The sequence below is a fragment of the Leopardus geoffroyi genome, chromosome D4 (assembly GCF_018350155.1).
Source record: "Leopardus geoffroyi isolate Oge1 chromosome D4, O.geoffroyi_Oge1_pat1.0, whole genome shotgun sequence".
NCBI classification, from domain to species: Eukaryota; Metazoa; Chordata; class Mammalia; order Carnivora; family Felidae; genus Leopardus; species Leopardus geoffroyi.
The window spans coordinates 87,147,683-87,164,392 of record NC_059342.1 but is presented as its reverse complement, the minus strand read 5'-3'; the positions used below and the strand labels follow the sequence as shown (position 1 = coordinate 87,164,392).

Below are 16,710 nucleotides of genomic sequence, written 5' to 3'. Positions count from 1 at the left end.
AAAAGCAACTCAGAAGAACACATATGGAACAATATCATTTATGTAAGGTTTGAAAACATGCAAAACAATACTATATGTTGCTCAGATATATATGTAAGTGATAAAAAACTATCAGATTGGAGAGAAAGGATCCCTCTGATAAGCTTATCATCAAAGGAGACATTTAATGACTCGGACAAGATTTCGTTTGGAAGCCTGGTCTGTGAGCACACTGCCTATATTCCTTATTTTACATACTCATTGGGGGCACCTGGCTGGCTCAATCAGTAAAACAACAACTCTTGATCTTGGGGTTGTGAGATCAAGCCTCCCATTGAATGTGGAGCCTACCTTGAAACTAAATAAACAGGGGTGCCTGGGTGGCTCAGTCGGTTAAGCATCGGCTTAGGTCTCATGATCTAACTTCAGCTCAGGTCATGATCTCGCAGTTAGTGAGTTCAAGCCCCACATCAGGCTCTGTGCTGACAGCTCAGAGCCTGGAGCCTGCTTTGAATTCTGTGTCTCCCGTCCTCTCTGTCCGTCCCCCGCTCATGCTCTGTCTCTCTCTCTGTCTCTCAAACATAAAATAAACATTAAAAATTTTTTAATTAAAAAAATTAAATAAAAATTTAAAAAATAAACACATAATGAATTAAATTAAATACTAATTTTTAAAAAATAAAACAAGAAGTTCACAATGCTAAACATAAAATAAAATTTAAAAATAAAATAAAATAAAATAAAATAAAACAAAAGACACTATGGTCTCTTTGATTTGAGCCAAACAGGAAGATGGCTGTTTTTGCCATCAGTCTTTCCAGAATCATTTGCTAATATAGAATATCTTTCAGAGACCATCTTTTAAGAAAAGTGCAGCCCTACAGTTGGTGCTAATCATTACCCGTCCTCCATTTAACCAGGGGCCGAGCCCATCCCGGACTCCTCAGGTCCTTCCTGAGCCACCAGGTCCAGCTTTGACAACCAAGACAGCACCCGTCAACCGGGGTGCCCAGCACTTCACGTGAACGTCTCGTCAGGTCAGGCCAGGCACTGATAGTACGTTCATTTCCCAGACGAGGAACAGGGGGGACGGAGGCTCCGAGCAGATGGGCCCTTGGTGCCACGGGGTGCGGCTGAGTCCGAGCTCACCTCTTTGCAGTGCTGTTCCCTCAGCAGGTCTCGGAGGGTGCGGTTGGTCTCCTCAAACGTGCTCAGCTTCTGCAGGAGAAGTTCCTTCTGCCTCGTCAGGGTGTTGATGTCCGTGCAGGTCATTTGTTTCTCCTGGAAGACAGCAGGCAGTCTTACACGGTGCCAGGGGAGAAGGGAGGAGCCAGGCCCCTTTTAAGAGGTGCTGGTGCCAGGAAGCCCAGGTGAGAAGCCCAGCGCTGTGTACAGGGCTGGAGCGGTCAAGGGCAGGCTTCCCCGAGGACGTGGGCCTGCAAGGATGGGGCAGGAGCTGAGAACGACAAGGGACAAGGGCCGGGGTGCCCAGCATGGGCAAGTGCAGGTAAGGCAGACTTCCTGGAAGAAGTGGAGGAGGAGGACGACACCTGGTGGCCGACACTCGCAGGAATCAAACTGTGGCTGACACTCGCAGGAATCAGACTTAGGCCTTGACTCCCTGTGATCCCAGGAGACCCATGATGAGGTCAACTCAGAGCCCCTGGCCACCAGAGGTCATCCTCGGGGATCAGGCCCCAGAAGTAAGAGTGGGGGTAGGGCTCGAGGAGTCCAGTGTGCCCTCCCCTGGCCTGGAGATGTCATAAAGTCAGCCTGATGACTGCGTAAAGACCCCTCCCCGGCTTGCAGCTTGCCCCTTTCTGGGCCCAGTCCCAGGGCTGAGTGGTTCTCTGCCTGCCACCTACTGTCTTCAGCTTCCCGATGGTGTCCTTCAAGGCCATGACTTGCTTGGCAGCAGCAGCCCCATCCATTTCAGCCTCTACCAACTTGGACATGAGGCACTCCTTCTCCTGCTGGAGGTGTTTCTTCTGAAGCCTGGGGCCAGAGAGAATAGGGCTCTGTGAGCCCTCCCAGGCCGCGGCCCACCCGGAGCTCTGGGCTCGCCTCACAATGCCCTGCGAGGCTCATCTCCTGGCCAGGGGACAGTGGGGGAGGGGGAGGGATGGCCCCTGGGAGGCCACCTGGGCCCCACAGCAACGCCTTCACATCAGGTGACGTTATGGCATCTGTGGCCCTGCTTGCCTCTTGGTCATTAGCATCATCTCTGTCCCTGGCCATTGCCACAGCCTCAAAGCCACCACCGTCAGATCTGCTTCTGAGCCTCCCATCCACTCTTCACACCGGAGCCAAGCCTGGCCGCACCGCGCCCTGCTTTGAACACCCCTCCACGGCCGCTCAGTGGAAACCCCTTCAAGCGACTGCTAAGAGCGGCCCCTGCCAACCTCCATGGCTCCCCTTGCCCTCTGCCCGCCCCCTCTCCTCCTTCCTGCCTGCCTTCCATTTCTCAGTTGCAAACTCCTCCCTGGGGGCTTTCACTCGAGATCCAGCATCCTTTCTTCCCCAGCACCTACTGCCCACCTCCCCTAACTACTCTACAGGACTCTCCCTAAATGTTGCTTTTTCTGGAAAGGCTTCCCCGCCCCCGCTGCACTCTATGGGGGTCCTCGTCTCCCCTCACAGCGTGAACCACGGGCGCCATAGCTTAGCTAGCTTAGCTAGCCGTGTGACTGCCAGACAGCCGTAAGCCTGGGTATGCTGTGACCCGGGGGCAGCGCCCGGGCCCGCCTGGCGGGAGGAGCACACTTTGGGGCAGGGCCGCCTTACATGGTGAAGTCCTTCTCCTCCTTGATGCGCTCGATGTTGTGCCTCAGCACCGTGTTCTCATGCTCGGTCTCGGCCAGCTCATGGGCCACCTCCTCCAGCTCCTCCTTCCGCTCCTCCAGGAACCTTTTGGCCATCTGGCGCTCACCTTTCTGCATCTTGACCTGTGCAGGGGCACGCAGGCAGGGGCCACTGAGGGGAGGTTCCTCCTCCGCACATCGCCAGGCCCATCACTTTGGACCAGAGAAGGGCGCCTCCGATTGACAGACACATAGGTCACTTAGGTCCACTTGGCTGCAATCTCAGTTAATCATCACACAGACTCTCTGGGCAGACGCTACTCATCTCGTTTCCTCATGACAGAGAAAACCGAGTACATAGAGCCTAAGTGACTTGCTGGTTGGGGACAGGGCCAGGATATAGACCGTGGTTCGGCTGGCACACCGCAGGAGAGATGTCACAAAAAGGCCCACGCCCTGCGGGCTGTGGAGAAAGGGCTTGCCGGGCGGCCAGCCCCAGGTTCCCCACGAGGGCCCACGGGCCCCAAGTGCAGGGTGGGGGATTAAAGACACAGGCCACATTAGCCCTCGAGACCCGAACTTCACGCCAGCTCCGCCACCCTCCCGGTTGGGGGCCAGGGACTTCCAGGTCGTTTCCAATTAAGGGCATGGCCCACCAACTGAGGACAAACTTCCTTCACCTCTTTGGGGCTTTGTTCTTTTTTAAAACTTTTGTGTCAACTGGGAAACAGAGGTCCCAGCGTCCCAGTCACGTCGTCTCCAAAACGGGGACAATAACACCACCGGCTTCATTTACTGTTGGGCCAGATCAAACCAGGGCTTCCCTACAGAGCACCAGGAGGGTCAGGGCCAGGCCTGGGCTAAGCGCTTGATGGAGAGGGGTCCCAGGTTGCCCCGGCTACCTCCCCAGAGGCATCTAATGCCCTGGGGCAGCCTGCTGGGAAGGGCAGGAGGCCTGCGGGCAGGCAGCCTGAAGGAAGCGGTCACCAGGACCCGCTGTCCTTCACACCCTCAGGCCCGCAGCTATTTTACCCCCTGCCTCCCTCACCTCAGACTTGAGACAACCGACCGCGTTCATTAGACTGTCAATCTTCTTATCATAACGGTTCATTTTACAGTGACCCGAGTCGTCATCTTCTGTAGAGAGGTCACTTAACCGCATCACCGAGACCAGCTTTTCTGAAGATGGTGGCGTGATCTCCAGGCAATGAGGCGGATTCTGATGCAGAGGAGGGAGAGACACGTGAACTCATAAGGCGAAGCCACAGCCATGAGCTCCAGAGCTTGTCCCGGGGAGGCAGGAAGGGCTAAAAGGCCGAGGGCCGACCACAACCACAGGGACCTCAGGACGGAGAGCACACCGCGCCTTCTCGATGGACATTACCTACCCCTGTTTACGTGATGTTTCTGAAGGTTTTCTACCAAGAAATAAGCCTGTGTTACAATGTCAAGTTTAAAAGAAAGGATAGAACAAACTGACAAAAATAGTCACAATACCCAAGATGGCAAAAGTTTGGGGCGATAGATGTTTTCATATACCAAAGGCAGAAGTGAAGTGTGTCAAAAGCCTTTTAAATGAATATGAATGCGTGACAGTGGACAGTTGCAGGTACCCCACATCTGCTATAAAAGGTACTTTAGGGACGAGTGGGTAAATGTGACGTGGACCAGTTATATGATAAGAAGAAATAAAGTTTTTAGGACTAATCATTGTTATTTTGGTTACGCAAAAAAAAAAAAAAAAAAAAAAATTAGAAACACATACTGAATACTTGAGGGGTAGAATGGTATGATGTCTGGAAATATTTAAATACATCAGCATAAAAACATATTTTTTAAACAAAATGCAAGTGCCCCCTGAAAAGATTATGTCAAGCTGTATGACTCTTTGCTTGTAAGATTCCAGGAAGAAAGACATTATAATCTGGGAGCCAGGGTTTCCATGGGTTTTGACATGTTCAACTTGACTCAGTCTCCAGGTTTATTCTGGTGCATTAAGTACTTGCTATTTCTTATTATTTGTTCAGTTCTGTGCTCCTTTTAAGCTCAAGTGCCAGATATCAGGAATAAAAGTATTCAATACTGAGTATAACTCAGGGCGCCTGGGTGCTTAGTTGGTTAAGCGTCATGATTTTGGCTCAGGTCGTGATCTCACGGTTCATGAGATTGAGCTCCACGTGAGCACAGAACCTGCTTAGGATTCTTTCTCTCCCTCTCTTGGTCCACCCCTCCCTCAAGCACACGCTCTCTCTCTCACTCTCTCTCAAAAATAAAATAAATGTTTAAAAATGAAAAAAATAAAATAAGAGTATGACTCTAATACCAGACAAGTAGGACTTTCAGGGTACAATTCTAAAAATGCATGTGGGGGCGCCTAGGTGGCTTGGTCGGTTAAGCGTCCGACTTCGGCTCGGGTCATGATCTCGCGGTTCGTGGGTCTGAGCCCCGCGTCGGGCTCTATGCTGACAGCTCAGAACCTGGAGCCTGTTTCGGATTCTGTGTCTCCCTCTCTCTCTCTGACCCTCCCCCATTCATGCTCTGTCTCTCTCTGTCTCAAAAATAAATAAACGTTAAAAAAAAAAAATGCATGTGCCCTTTGTCCCAGAAATTCTATTTCTAGGGACTTATCAAGAATGTCTAAGAATGTGAATCAATAGTTAATATCAAGGCAAGGATAAAGATAAATGTATGACAAGATAGTATTGGTTAAATACATCATGGTACAAATATACCCACAATGGAATACTGTCTTTAAAAAAAAAAAAAAAAAAAAAAAAGCAAGAAACAATATAAATCAATCAAAGTGTGTTCAAAAAGAATACATTAAGTAATCCCATTGTTACAAAAATCAAAACAAGGAGTCTCTTCGTAAGAAAAGATCAGGAAGGCTTCCACCTAGAAGTTCCAAGGCGGTCAGGCACCTGTGTGGTTAAGTCAGTTAAGTGTCTGACTTTGGCTCAGGTCGTGACCGCTGGGTCCATGAGTTCAAGCCCTGTATCAGCCACGCATTGGGCTCCCTGCTGTCAGCACAGAACCAGCTTCGGCTTTGGATCCTCTGCCCCCTCTCTCTACCCCTCCCCTGATGTGCTTGCATTTGCTCTCTCCCTCAAAAAAAAGAAAAAAAAAAAGTTCCAGAGCTCTTCTCAGAGTTTTGGGTGTGGGGATTACAGGTGTTTTTTTTTAACTTTCTTTCTTGTACTGGTTTGGATTTTCTAATTTTTCAACAGTGACTGCAGATTGCTTTTTTAAGAAAAAAAAGTTGGCAATATTTAAAAGGAGGGTAATACGGGGAGCCTGGGTGGCTCAGTCAGTTGGGCATTAGACTTTGGCTCAGGTCATGATCTCATGGTCTGTGAGTTCGAGCCCCGCGTCGGGCTCTTGCTAACAGCTCAGCACCTGGAGCCTGCTTCAGATTCTGTGTCTCCCTCTTCCTCTGCCCCTCCCCCACTGTGCTCTGTCTGTCTGTCTGTCTGCCTCTCTCTCAAAAATGAATAAATGTTAAAAAAGTTTTTTACAAATAAAATAAAAAATAAAAGGAGGGTAATAGGACAATATATAGTATGATAACAATGGTATTTTAAAACCCAAAAGTATGCATCAGAAAAAGTGTGGCAGTAAATGTACCAAAATATTAGCAGTTTCAGGAGGGTGGTTCCCCACAGGGGTGGTAATGACAGCATTAGGACCAGAGGGGAGCTTCCGGGGAAGCTCATGATGATGTGGTTTCTTAAGTGGTGTGGTAGTTAGTTACACAGATACAGTCAGTTTGTAAAACTTCATCAGTCAAGCAGTATACTTCTGATGTGTGTACTTTGCTTCACTTTTTAAGAAAAAGCTTTTAAAACTTAAACGCAGTCACATTAAAGTAGTAAAGTGACAGGTGATGGTTTATTTTTCTGAATTTTCAACTTTCCATAACAAAAACAGATCACTTTTAAAAATAGGGTAGAAGGGTGCCTTGGTGGCTCAGTCGGTTGATCGTCTGACTTCGGCTCAGGTCATGATCTCACAGTTTGTGGGCTCGAGCCCCACCTTGAGCTCTGTGCAGGCAGCTCGGAGCCTGGAGCTTGCTTCGAATTCTGTGTCTCCCTCTTTCTCTGCCCCTCCCCAACTCACATTCTGTCGCTCTCTCAAAACTAAATAAACATTCAAAAAAATTTTTTTAAATAATAAAAATAGGGTAGAGAAAAAAATCCACACCTCCTTTCTCCCAAAGGCAATCAATCTTATATATCAGAAGGGGTTTTAAAAAAATCAAACAAGGGGGCACCTGGGGGTGGCTCAGTTGGTTAAGCGACCGACTCTTCATTTTGGCTCAGCTCATGATCTCACTGTTGGTGAGATAGAGCTCCACATCAGACTCTGTGCTGACGGCGTGGAGCCTGCTTGGGATTCTGTCTCTCCAATCTCCCTCTGCCTCTCTTCCGCGCTCACTCTCTCTCTCTCTCTCTCTCTCTCTCTCAAAATACATAAACATTTTTTAAAAAATCAAACAAGGGGCGCCTGGGTGGCGCAGTCGGTTAAGCGTCCGACTTCAGCCAGGTCACAATCTCGCGGTCCGTGAGTTCGAGCCCTGCGTCAGGCTCTGGGCTGATGGCTCAGAGCCTGGAGCCTGTTTCCGATTCTGTGGCTCCCTCTCTCTCTGCCCCTCCCCCGTTCATGCTCTGTCTCTCTCTGTCCCAAAAATAAATAAACGTTGAAAAAAAAAAATTAAAAAAAAAAAATCAAACAAGAACCCCCACATGTACACAGCAGCTTCTGGGGTCCACGTCCAGCTCACCCCACATTTCCTTTCTCGCTTGCCCATAATGGGAAAGGTCAGCCTGGGTCTTCCCAGAAACACAGAGTACCACTGGGAAGGAGAAGGGCACTGGCTCAAGGGGACATCATGAAATACAGCTGCTATCTGAGACAGAAGTCACCTCTCTGAGCTCCTCCATTTCTAGGATTCTGGGGCCCCAGAACTGAAAGTAGGCATTGAACTTTCCAGGGGGGGACCATAGGTCCTAGCAACCTAGGTCAGTAGGGAAGCCAGTTTCCATAGTGGCAGATCTTTAATGCAGACTTCAAAAACTACTAAGTCTTCTGTTTTTTAAAAAAGCATTTTTAATTATAAAACATAGTATGCTTGTTATAATGAAATTCAAGCAGACAATAAAAAATAAACCTTTAAGGTTTATTTTTAAACCTTTAAGGGCCCCCCAACCCCAGAGGTAGTCACTGCTTACTACTTTTTATTTATCTTTCCAGAAAATGTTATACATATACAAACACATGTATGTACACATGGATACAGACATCCTGTTTTTTTCTTCTTTTTAAGGTAAGCTCTACGCCCAACATGGGGCTCGAACTCAAGACTCCAAGATCAAGAGTCACATGCTCTGAGGCATCTGGGTGGTTCAGTAGGTTAAGTGTCTGACACTTGATCTAGGCTCAGGTCATGATCTTGAGGTTCATTTCATTAGATCAAGCCCTGAATCGGGCTCCATACTGACAGCAGGTATTCTGTCTCTCGCTCTCTCTCTGCCCCTCCCCCCGTCACTCTCCCTCTGTCAAAATAAACCTAACAAAAATAAATAAATAAATAAATAAATAAAGAGGGGCACCTGGGTGGCTCAGTTGGCTAAGCACCCGACTGTGGCTCAGGTCATGATCTCCCAGCGTGCGACTTCGAGTTCCGCGTCGGGCTCTGTGCTGATGGCTCGGAGCCTGCAACCTGCTTCTGATTCCGTGTCTCCCTCTCTCTCTGCCCCTCCCCCACACACACTGTCTCCCTCTCTCTCAAAAATAAACATTAAAAAAAAAAAGTCACACGCTCTGCCTACTGAGCCAGCCAGGTGACCCACAGATGCCCTTGTTTGGACAAACAGGGCCAAACTCTACCCGCTGTGCAGCTCCGTGCTTCATGATCATGTATGAATATCTACGTCCATCACTGTAACAGTTGTATGGTATTCCACTGCATGGATATATCACAATTTAACCAATACTCTCCTGGTAGACATTTAGGTTGCTTCCAAAATTTCTCTCTTACAAACATCTTTATACATGATATCTGTACTCATGTGCCCCAGCTCAGTCGGTTAAGTGGTTAAGCATCCAACTCTTGATTTCGGCTGCGGTCATGATCTTGAGGTTCATGAGATCGAGCCCTGCATCGGGCTCCACGCTGACAGCAGGGAGCCTGCTTGGGATTCTCTCTATCTGCCCCTCCCCTGCGTGCTCTCTCTCCCTCTATCCCAAAATAAACTTTAAAAAAACCCAAAAAACAAAAAAATCCCTATAATATCAATTCCTAGGTATAAAACTACAGGATCCCTGGGGTGCCTGGCTGGCTTAGTGGACTGTACAACTCTTGATCTTGGGTTCGTGAGTTCCTCACACTAAGTGCAGAGATTACTTAAAAATAACAAAAATCTTAAAAAATATTTTTTAAAAATAAAACCTAGCATCAATGTTTACATACGTGCCCCAGAACTGTTAAATGATTTCACCAATCCTCTCAAAACAGTATAAAAAAGCTTGCTGACTTCTCCTACCCTTGCCAACATGAGATATCAGTAAGCTTTTCAATTACAGCATATTCCATTCAATAAAAATGAGAGCTTGTGTTTTAAAACATAGTTGTTTTTCATTTACATCTAACTGATTAGTCAGGTACATGTAGTAAAAATGGAAGACAGCGTTTTAATTCCAAGCTTTCTTTCCCTCTTGTTTAAAAGGCATTAAAATGTTTTTAAGTGTATTCATGTATTTATTTAACTTAAAAAAATTTTTTTTTTAATGTTTATTTTTTTATTTTTGAGAGAGACAGAGTGCAAGAGGGGGAGGGGCAGAGGCAGAGAAGGAGACACAGAATCTGAAGCAGGCTCCAGGCTCTGAGCTGTCAGCACAGAGCCCGATGCGGGGCTCGAAATCATGGACCAGACCGCGAGATCATGACCTGAGCTGAAGTCGGACGCTCAACCGACTGAGCCACCCAGGCGCCCCTTATCTAATTTTTTTAATGTTTATTTATTTTTGAGAGAGAGAGTGTGCAAGTGCTAGTCGGGGGGGGGGGGGGGGGGGAGACACAGCAGCCTCTGTGCTGTCAGTACAAAGCCCAAAGTGTGGGGCTCCAGAAGCCAAGAGCAGGATGCTTAACCAACTGGGCCACCCAGGTACCCCTAATTCCAATCTTTCTTATGTAAATACACACACACACACACACACACACACTGGTTAGAACACTTCTCATTTATTCCCTAGAATACCCCATTCTCCCTTTATCTCTTAGGGAAAACTGATAAATCAGGGAGTCAAACCCATGAAGTAGGACTTCAGAGTAATTACTTTCACTTTTTATTTCTACTTTTAAAAGTAATAAACTATCAAAAACAAAAAGAAGTAACAAACTACCAGCAAAAGACTGTTTCAAAATGGCAGGCATCATCCGGAAGCAGCCTCAGGTCCTTTTTACCTGCCCCAATAATGAGACCTTTGTCTAAAATGCAGCCAAAAGGTCTTGTCTTGTCACTGACGTTTCTTGTTGCAATTGACTAGAATGTAAGCCTAAGGAGGGTGCACCTGCCAGTCTGCGGCTGTCACCCCAGTGCCCGGCAGTGTCTGGCCCAAGTCTCGATAAATGTTATGCCTCAAGAATCACTGCGCGGATGGATGGACGGACGGACACGCAAAACATGTTGAGGCACGGCTAAAAAGAGGACAGTAATTCTCTTGGCACCTTCACAACTCATACGGAAGGCAATGATTAACCAGTTCCAGAAGCGGTCTGGGGGACAGCTGTGGAATACACGCATAATCTCTCGTGGGGACTGCCTCGAAAGAGGCGGTGTTTTCTTAGATAGGCACATTTCTGGTACACGTTTAAGTTACGCTTCAGATACTGTCCCAGTTACACGGGAAAAGACGTGGCTCCACACGTACAAACCAGAGAGGCCAAGGGTGCACCCTTCAGCATGAGACAGCCCTGAGCCCCAACTGAGGCTCTGCTGCTGCTTTCTCTGGGACTTCACCTCTCGGAACCTTGCTTTCCTCATCTGTACATTGGGAGAGCAAGACCTACCACACTGCAGTCTTGTGAGGACCCAAGAACATCGTGTGCCTTCAGGGTTTAGCAGGACCTACTGGACCTACTGGACATCCCTAAGAGCTACCGCCGACCCTGAATCATACCGAGTTTGAGGCCTGCTAGACCCTGACCAGTCCGAGAAGGAAAGCCTGAACGAGAATGAGCCTACCTCCCACTTGCATCCCACATGCCGGGCGGATGATTTTCCAGGGGGCATCCAAGGTACCTTGGTTTTCACCCGGACACTCCGCCGCACATTCACGGTGTCCCCTTTCATTCCGCGCTTATGAGATTTCTGTGGAAAGGGACAAACCCAGGGTCACTTCCCCACACAGCCGGCTGTGGGGTCACTCTGGTGGCACCCACTTCCAACTCCGCAGGGGAGCCTCTTCTGACTAAGGCTGCTGCTGCCGTTTCTGGATCAAGGGCCGCCTACCTTCTAAGCAGGCAGCTGACCTCTGAAAGCAAGCACATCTGTCTCGGAAACCTTTGGAGTTTGAGGCGCGAGGTGGCCAGGTTGGGAGGTGGCCCCCTGCTCCACAGCCTTAACCTCGCCCGGCCGGCAGGCTCCTACCTGGCTGCTGGTTGCTGATGGTTTCGGGAGTTTTTTTATGTGGACGTGGACAGGAGTGTTCTCATCCACGTGAACATGTAAGGGGGGAGTTGAAGAGCGGTCCTTCATGGTTCACTTCTGGCAGGCGGGGGAGGACAACACAAAAAAGGTTGATCTGTGGATGAGTAAACGGGCATAAAAACCAGAGCTCAGAGCCTCTGGGGGCCACTGAAAGCCTAGCCAGCAAGCGAGCAGGACAGCTACCAATTACTGGCATGCGGGCAGGAACGAAGGCAGCGGTGCTGTTCCCGCAGGCTGCTGCAGAGATCCCAGCTGAAGACCACTGGGAAGATCTACGTCCACTCAAGAGAGGGGTCTGCCAGACCCGCACGTTCTGCAGAAGAACCCGAACCCAGCCCCAGGGTCCTCAGCGCTGAATCTCCGTCCAAGCCTGCTGGAATGCACAGCTTTTCTTCAGACTCAGTGTAGCACAGTGGGAGAGGGCAGGAGAATCCTCCTACACGGTAATCTGGGCGGGCAGGTTAGCGCAGGAGACTCACAGAACGGTTAGAGCACAAAACAAATCAGGCAGCAGGCAGGTGAGAGAGGACGACCACAGAGAGCGATAGGAAATGGTGAGATGAGAAGGTTGCATAGATTCTGAAGAAAATAGAAGCAGGGCAGAACCCCCAGCTGCACACCCCTTGCCACCACCCCCTTGCCACCCCCCCAGCAACTATCCCGTCCCCATTCTTTGACTTTTTTCTTTTCTTCTACGTCTTTTTTCTTTTTTTCTTTTTGGAAGTTTTCTCAAGCCTTTTGGAACTGGGAAGGACTAGGTTAAGACAACCTCCTCACACCCAGCAGCTGGACCACAAGCAAAAGAAAAAAAACCATCCCAGTCAATCAGCAGGACAGGCATGGAAGCACCCAGCAGGGCGAGGGGCCACAGTGGTGCCAGCAGGGAAAGGCAGGTCCTGGAAAAGGTGTGCGAAAGCATTGGTGGTGGGGCCGCAGACCCGAGGGCTGCTCCGTGTGCGCGTCACCTACCGTCACAGTCACACTGGGCGCAACACAGGGTGTCCGCAAGACCTTTTTCTGCGTGAGACTTGTTACTCCGTTCTTCCCACACGATGGAAACCTGCACCCAGGCACAAGAACCAGATTGTAAGCGGAAAAATACGGCTCTTCTAGTCCTTAGATCTCCCGAAATTACACACAAGCTTATGACTAGGAGAACCAGTCTGGAATCACTTGGCTCCCTTTACACGAGCACCAAGCACGCCTGGTGTGCCTGGCAGCGGGATGGAAACAGGGGGTGATGGGCATTCACAGGGCTGACCCTGTAACCTGCCATTGCATCGCACATATTGTGACCTTTTGCTGAAACGCCCAGCTGTCATCCTGTCTGTCGAGTGGCAAAAAGCAGGCGGCACGGGAGCCACGGGCAAGGTACTAACTTGCCCAAGGATGAAAGTGCTCAGGGACTGTGCCTGGAGCAGAGGCAGCCCTGGAAAAATGCTCAGTGAATGACAGACATAAAAAGAAGCAGGGGAGCGTGTGGATGGCTCAGCTCACCAGCTGACTCTTGATCCCAGTTCAGGTCAAGATCCCAGGGTCCTGGGATTGAGCCCCGCATCGGGCTCCGAGCTGAGCATGGAGCCTGCTTAAGATTCTTTCCCTCTTTTTCTCTCTCTCCCTATACCCCTCTACCCTGCTTGAGAGCTTTCTCTCTAAAAAAAAAAAAAAAAAACAAAAAACAAAAACATAAAAAAAAAGACAAAAACCAAAACCCAGCAGGCCCAGGAACAAAGTCACTGTGACTCAAATTTCATAAAATTAACAAACATTCAAGTAAGATGAAGAAAAGTTACTATTTCCCCAAATATCCCTCTTTCTACCTTTTAACGTCTTGAAAAGCAGGGCTATTTTTGTTTTAGAGAGGTTTTTTTTTTAATAATATGTGCAATTCATCATGCTTACACATAAACAACCCCATCACCAGATTTGCAAATATAAAGTTTAATCTCCAATATTTTGCAGCAGAGCGTCCGAGTCAAGAATGCCATGACGGAAAGGGACTTGGAAAATTCATTTGATCCATCCCACTACCTCCTGACAGTCCCAAAATATGGCTTCGCCCTCCCCATCAATACTTCTCGGAAAATAACGTAACCTAAAGATGCAACATAAAAATTCTCGGGCACTGTAGCATGCATCTTGCTGTACGTCTATTACACTTTGATGAAAAAGAAAAAAAAAATATTTATTGCGCCCTACTAGTCATTTGGGCAAGGAATACCAAATCTGAGTAAGTAGACAGGGTTTTTTTTTCCCCCCTCCTCACTTAAAAGCCAACAGATTTGGGAAATCTCTCTCCCTCATCAGGCTTGCCATGCAATCACCTGGATTGCATCGATACCTTGCTAACTGACAAATCCACCTCCGACATCATTGTTATTTACATGCAGCCCTCTCTCAAAAAGGACCTGCATGCCTCCTACTCCAACAATGGTGACCCTGTTTGCTCCTGGGAACTGGGGCACCTGGGGAGGGAGGGCAAGAGGGAGCCAGAACTGGGATGGCCTGCCTGCACTTTTTTCCTCCTTCCCTTTCAAAATGATTTCTCAATGTCTTGGACCAGACTTTCAATCCACAGAACAGGGAAGCTGGAAAGAGAAGCCCCCGGTGAGCCTGGCCTGAGGGCCCCTGACCACCTTTCCCTGCCCTTCCGCAGTACCTGGGGGAGCCGCCTGAGGATGAGGCAGACATGGCTAGGCATCAAAGCCGCAAAGGTGGGCAATTGGGTCAGCAGGCTCTGCTCAGGGGGACCCAGAGGGGCTTGTCAATAACAATCTCAGGGGCCCGGCATCAAACGTCCTCTCTGAGGGGAGGAGGGTGGAAGCCTTGGGGGTGGCAGTTGGATGAAAACTTGGGAGGCGCTCCTCTACTGTCCAAGTCGCACAGCAACTGTCCTGCCAAAGTGGGGGAGGGGGGAGATAGGAGAGGCTGAGCGACTTGCGGGGCAGTGGATGGACGGCCGGTAGGTGGGTAGGGGGCGCGGAGGAAGCTCCCCTCCCTGGGGACGGGCGAGGGGCGGAACTTCGAGGACAAGGACCACCACGCCCAGGCCCCACCCAGGAGTGGTGGGTGGCCGTCAAAAGGAAAACCTGAGGTGCTGGCTGGCGTGCGTGGAGGGCGAGAACCGCCAGGTCCCCAAGTGGGCCCCAAAGGGCCGGAATCCGAGAAGGGAGCTGGAGGGATATTCCGGGCGGGGCCAGGGCAAGGGTCTCCTAGGAGAAGGGGGCGTTCCCGGCAGAATAGAAACCCGGAGAGGACCAATAGTATTTGAAGGCGATAGGGGCGGCAGCTGCAGGAGAAAGGGGCGTTCGGCCACAAGTGGGTACCCCCGACGGCGAAGGGAAAATCCTCCCGGGCGCAACAGCCACCGGCCGCCAGGACTTAGTAACCGAGTTAGAGCGGGTCGGACGCCGGGTGGTGCAGGAGCGGGATGGGACCCCCGGGGAGGCCCCTTGGGCTGGTGATCCCGCTCCCGCGGGATTGGGCGGCAGGGAGACGGCCCCGGGGAAACAGCACTGCCTACGAGGCGCGGACAAATAACTGCCGAGCCGAGGCCCGCAGGGAGGGAGAGGCGGCAGGGGCGACTCCCACCGGCGGACGAGGGGCGCGGGGCCAGCCTCCGACGGCGGGGAAGAGACGACGACCACCCACCAGCGGGCAGGAGGGGACCAGTTTCTGCCCATAGAGAGAAGGGCGAGGCCCCGCTGGAGGGCGGCAGAGGTGGGAGTAGAGTCCCGCCGGAGGCCAGGTCAGGTGGGAGGCGGCCGGCCCGCCCGTTAGCCGGAGGAGGAGAGGGCCCGCGCCGGGGGGCGGGGCGGGGGCCACATTCTGACGGGAGCGGGACGAGCGCGCCGGAGGGCTGGAGGCAGGGGCGGCCGGGGGGGAGGGCGAGCGGCGGGGGCCATCCCTCCCTCCGGGACCCAGCCCGGCGGCGGCGGCGGCGGCGGGGCGCCCCGAAGCGCCCGGGGTCCCGCCTGCCGGCGGCCTCTCACCAGGAGCGACACGGCTGCGCCCAGAAACGCCTCCTTATGAAGTCGTTGAAGTCGGAGGCCAGGGCCGTGCCATGGAGACGCCGCGGCGGATGCAGTGCGGCTCCCGCGGCGACTCCTCCCCGCTTCCGCCTCCTTTTCCGACACCCGGTCGGCAGCTCGCCCATTGGCCAGTTCAAACCCCCCCAGGAGCCTCTCGGGTTTCGCCATTTAGACCCAGCCCCTGGCGTCACAGAGATGCCCCGCCCCACAAGAAGCTCCGCCCTTGTCTGGGCCACGCGTCCCGTCGCCGTGGAGACGCGCGACGCCACTAGAGGGCTTTGCCGGGGCTTGCCCCGCCGTTCAAGGCCCGGCTGGCCCTCCGCCATTTTTACCCCGTCGCGGTCCCCCTCGAGTCCCCTAACTGGAAGGAGCGTTAAAACTCTACCCCGGGCCCTTTGATACGTGTTGGGAAACTGGGCTCCGACTGGGGACACAGAACGAGTAATCGGCCGGAGCGACGCGCAGCTTCTGACATCCAGCCCCTTCAGTAGTCCGCTCGTGGCGCACACCACCCAGACTCTGATATCTCGCCCCTTCCCACAGCTCCTCCTCTATCCTTGTCCAGACTGGAGGAACCGGCCGCGTCCCCCTCGCTCCTCACCGCCCTCCTGCACACTGGGCGCTGCTGTGTGTACAGACCTACTTGGATGAGGTTCTCGCTGGGCCGCCATCTTCTCAACTATGCTTCACTGTGGAGCAATCAAGGGGGGCTGTCACGTGGCTCACCGCGCCGCCCTGGATTCTGGGAGACTTTAACATCCTCAGGCCAATCTGGCCTCGGTCGCTTGACGTCCTCATGTCCATGACTTTCCCTTGAACCTCAGCCATGCACTCTCAGGGCCACACAACTGGTACATGTGAAATCTGAAATTCCAGCTTCCCGCTGTCCACATAGTACTTGCTTTTCTGGCTTCGCTTTCATTTTCTTCGCATTGGCTAATGCCCACCATATTCATTCCCCGGTGTTAGGGAGCCCTCCACGTCCATTCATCTTCTCCCTATTGAATAAATAACGGGTCTCCTGTTACCATTCAACCACCTGAGGTTCTGCAAGGATGAAACCCACACACCATGGCCTCCACCTTCAGCTGAGCCCTCATCACCACCCAAAATTGTTCCATTTGTCTCTAGATCCCTTCTCTCTCCAAGTGGCTTTACCAAACCTTTGCCTCTCCCGTCTCATATTCCCAA

General features: G+C 51.1%; 1 protein-coding gene across 13 annotated transcripts in view; it reads right to left on the bottom strand.

Moving 5' to 3' along the window:
* The window catches only part of ODF2 (outer dense fiber of sperm tails 2), a 35,581-nt gene extending 19,336 nt beyond the window's left edge, over positions 1–16,245 (bottom strand). For 2 of the 13 annotated variants that reach the window (XM_045467558.1, XM_045467569.1), the window contains exons 1-7: positions 15,481–15,644; positions 12,458–12,548; positions 11,024–11,149; positions 3,829–3,999; positions 2,764–2,924; positions 1,845–1,974; positions 1,129–1,260 (exon numbers count right to left, since the gene is read on the bottom strand). In XM_045467558.1, the coding sequence (XP_045323514.1) occupies positions 1,129–1,260; positions 1,845–1,974; positions 2,764–2,924; positions 3,829–3,999; positions 11,024–11,149; positions 12,458–12,548; positions 15,481–15,644 (975 nt within the window). Of the gene's footprint in view, positions 1–1,128; positions 1,261–1,844; positions 1,975–2,763; positions 2,925–3,828; positions 4,000–11,023; positions 11,150–11,428; positions 11,583–12,457; positions 12,549–14,147; positions 14,383–15,139; positions 15,270–15,480; positions 15,645–16,158 lie in introns of those variants that run through there. The other 11 variants (XM_045467563.1, XM_045467560.1, XM_045467565.1 and 8 more) reach the window with 11 other exon arrangements.
* Positions 16,246–16,710: the final 465 nt, after the last annotated feature.